Here is a 3,390-nt window from a genome sequence, read left to right as displayed (position 1 = left end):
TATTAAAGTGAGTAGTGTGAATGTTTAGCACTTCAACCTTAAAACCTTTGAGATTGTACAATAAAATATACTTTCTCATATAGTTTAATACAATTTTTTTAGTTTATGTATTTTCAACATATATTTTTCCAGGTTACTCACATAAGTAGTCCACGTGCAGTATCCTTATCTCACAGATAACACTTACTTACCCTTGAACTAGTTTACATCCCGCTAAGGATAAAAGAATTCACAGTCAGCACTTACTTGAACATTATCACCCAAATATATCTTTAGAAAATCTTTATCCAACATGTTTATCAATCCATCATCTGGTTGCATCATGTTCCTCTGGTCTTGTAGGCCTATGGTGGAAATGACCATCCCCTCTGTGCTGGATCCTACTCTGGCTCCCCCTGGCTGCCATGTGGTGTCACTTTTTACCCAATTCACCCCCTATTATATAGAAGGCAGGGAGTGGACAGACCAGGACCGGGAGGCATTTGCAGACACTGGTTAGAAACACAAATGCTCCACTCTCTGGACTTCTTAATGTTTTGAGCATGCCAAACATGTTTACTGCTGGTAGATTTAGTTGTAGCTTACTATGGCAGTGTGTTTGTTTAGATTCACAGTCATCCAGTTCATAGTAGTCTTAAGATCTTAAAGGTGACTGGACTTCTTGAAGTTTTTTGAAGATGTTCCACCTCCCAGCCACCTACAACATTTCCAAGCACCTTTTCACCATCTCAGCTGTGCTTGTGGGTAACACCGCATCATATCAAAAACTCTACTGACTTCAAAACAAAAGCCTTTGAACGTACACTAGATCTACATGAAACCATAGTGTCCTTTGATGTGGTCTTGCTTTTTACTTATATACCTGCAACCAAGGCAGTGGCGACTGTGAGAAACTGATTACAGCAAGACAGCTCCTTACACAACAGAACCAGCCCTACCTCAATCAGATTTGTACACTGTTAGACTTCTACCTCAGCAGCATGTATGTTAAATGCAACTATTGTTTTGGTGTGGGGGGTTGGGTACTGCCATGGACTTCCCATAGCCAAGCTTTTCATGAAGGAAGTTAAAAGTAAAGCTCTTTGGCTCTTTCAAATTAATAGCACCTAACCTAGCCACAGTAGATATGTGGATGACACCTGGGTCAAAATCTAAGAAGTAGAAGCCTTCAGTATTCATGTGACCTCAGTGGATAGAAACATAAAGTTTACCAGGGAAAATACAAAGATTAATAGTTTGCTATTTCTGGCTGTGTGCATTGAGGAGGATGGAAGCCTCAAAATTGTAGTTTACTGAAAACACACACACCAGTAGCTACTCTTTGACTCCCACCACCTACTGAAATGTGAACTTGGGGTGATCAGGAACCTGCAACACGAGGCAGAAAGTGTTCCCTCTTATCTAGAAAGGGAAACAATGGAACACATGCAAGTAAAAAAAACTCCCAAAAAATGTGGTTACTCCAACTGGTCCTTCATCAAATCAGCAAAGATGCACGAAAATAAGGTGAGAAACCAACAAGGGAGAAACAGAATGAGGGAGAAATGGAACCACATTGTCATCACTTATGTAGCAGGTCTATCAGAGGAACTATCAAAGCATGATATTCCAGTGCACCTGAAACCTCTGGTTGTAGTGAGCCACACCTTTTGTCAAACCTTGGCTCATGTATGGGATAAAACCTGCTAGCATTTAAATACCTGAAGAAGCCTCCTGGATGAGACCTTAACCCTCTTTAAAAAACCTAAAGAAGTCCAGTTACCTTCTTTTCAAGCTCTAAAGCCTCACTGTAGCAGGCTTCAATGACACTGAAGGGAACTTTCTTAGACATTTTCTTACAGTTTAAATGGAACAATGAGTCAAGTTTACAAATTGACTGGTGAATCTTAGGAATATATTTTCTCCAAAATTATTAAAATATTCAAATGAATTGGACTCTTTAAATGTCGTGGATGTTGATTAATGTGTTTGAGTGAAAAGCATGTCTGTTTCTGTCTCCTCAGTGTTTGACTGGGTAGAGCAATACGCCCCTGGGTTTAAAAAGTCTGTGGTGGGCAGGGACATCCTGGCCCCTCCTGACCTGGAGAGGATCTTTGGGCTCACTGGAGGGGTAGATACTATGCACTGTGGATGCTGTAGCACTGAGCAACACTTTGAATGTTGACACGCCACTTATTTGTTTGACACAGTCAGCTGTTCACTGGATGAGGAAGTCATTTGCATTATTTTCAGTGTTCAGTCATTAACTGCCTACTTTGGGATGTGGCTGTTGTATAAGCAGTTAATGGTGACAGGCAGCTTTACTACAGCACGAGCCAGAATCAAAGTTCACACACTGTGTGACACTTAATCGCTTAACTGCATTTGCTTCTGCCTCCTTTGTATGAAGAAAACAGTAATTAACCACAAGGGAGGCTATTTTTCTACTTATAGCCCTGGAAGGAAAAACAAAAGGGGAATTTAGACTTTTGGTCTTGTTTTTACAGAATATCTTCCATGGATCAATGTCACTGGACCAGCTCTACTTAACACGACCCTTGCCCTCTCTCGCAGACTACCGCTCACCAATTAAAGGGCTCTATCTGTGTGGCAGTGGCTGTCATCCAGGTTTGCTTTTAGTGCTCAGCTGAACGCAGAATTGCAAATAAGGCTGTTTATTATGTTGTACAGTAATAAATACAATGTTAGCTGGTCTTAGAGAGCACACTTAATGAACCTTTGATCTTAAGATGTGCCCATGCCTTCACTGCTGATGATAAATGACGGCCAGGATGGCTAATTTTTCCATGTCGATATGTCATTTTTAGGTGGGGGTGTGATGGGTTCCCCTGGCTGGAATGCAGCCCTTACCGTCATCGCTGACTTGAAACGTCGCTGAGGGCATTATCAGATAACATTATCAATGCGTGGTCCGCTTATCTGTGCATTACATTTCTTTAGAGTGAATGTGACTAGCTTAAAAAAATCTATGTCATATTACAACAAAAAACCAGCCACTTGTTAGATTAACTTATGATTAGATCATTATGATTTAATAGTTAAATGACTGACGTAATAATACAAATGACATGGGATTAAAAATGACAAGTAGAGCGCAATAAAACAGGTCTGGACAGGAAGGCCACGTGAAAGGTTTACCAGTGGAAAAACACAAAATCAACACCAACCTGTGAGCCACCGGAAAATTACTGATGCCACCAAAGCAAACTGAATGCAAACGTATTATTAGAAAAACTAATTCTTGTTTTAGTTAAATTAACAAAAACTGTGAAGTGATGATAGTCATGCACAAAGGAACATTTTACTACTTTATTTGAATACTTTTAAATAAACTGAAGCCATGTCTAATTTCCTTTAAACCATGTATGATTGTTTGTTTCTTATGTTGCA

General features: G+C 39.9%; 1 protein-coding gene across 1 annotated transcript in view; it reads left to right on the top strand.

Moving 5' to 3' along the window:
- Positions 1 to 3,390, top strand: part of pyroxd2 (pyridine nucleotide-disulphide oxidoreductase domain 2) — a 10,577-nt gene extending 7,187 nt beyond the window's left edge. The window contains exons 13-16 of the mRNA XM_005743836.1: positions 343 to 494; positions 2,004 to 2,110; positions 2,487 to 2,607; positions 2,808 to 3,390. Coding sequence (XP_005743893.1) covers positions 343 to 494; positions 2,004 to 2,110; positions 2,487 to 2,607; positions 2,808 to 2,878 — 451 coding nt within the window. The 3' untranslated portion in view covers positions 2,879 to 3,390. The remainder of the gene's footprint in view (positions 1 to 342; positions 495 to 2,003; positions 2,111 to 2,486; positions 2,608 to 2,807) is intronic.

Source organism: Pundamilia nyererei, unplaced genomic scaffold (genome assembly GCF_000239375.1).
Source record: "Pundamilia nyererei isolate P.nyererei 1_Seehausen unplaced genomic scaffold, PunNye1.0 scaffold00136, whole genome shotgun sequence".
NCBI classification, from domain to species: domain Eukaryota; kingdom Metazoa; phylum Chordata; class Actinopteri; order Cichliformes; family Cichlidae; genus Pundamilia; species Pundamilia nyererei.
This window is presented reverse-complemented; position numbering and strand designations above follow the sequence as displayed.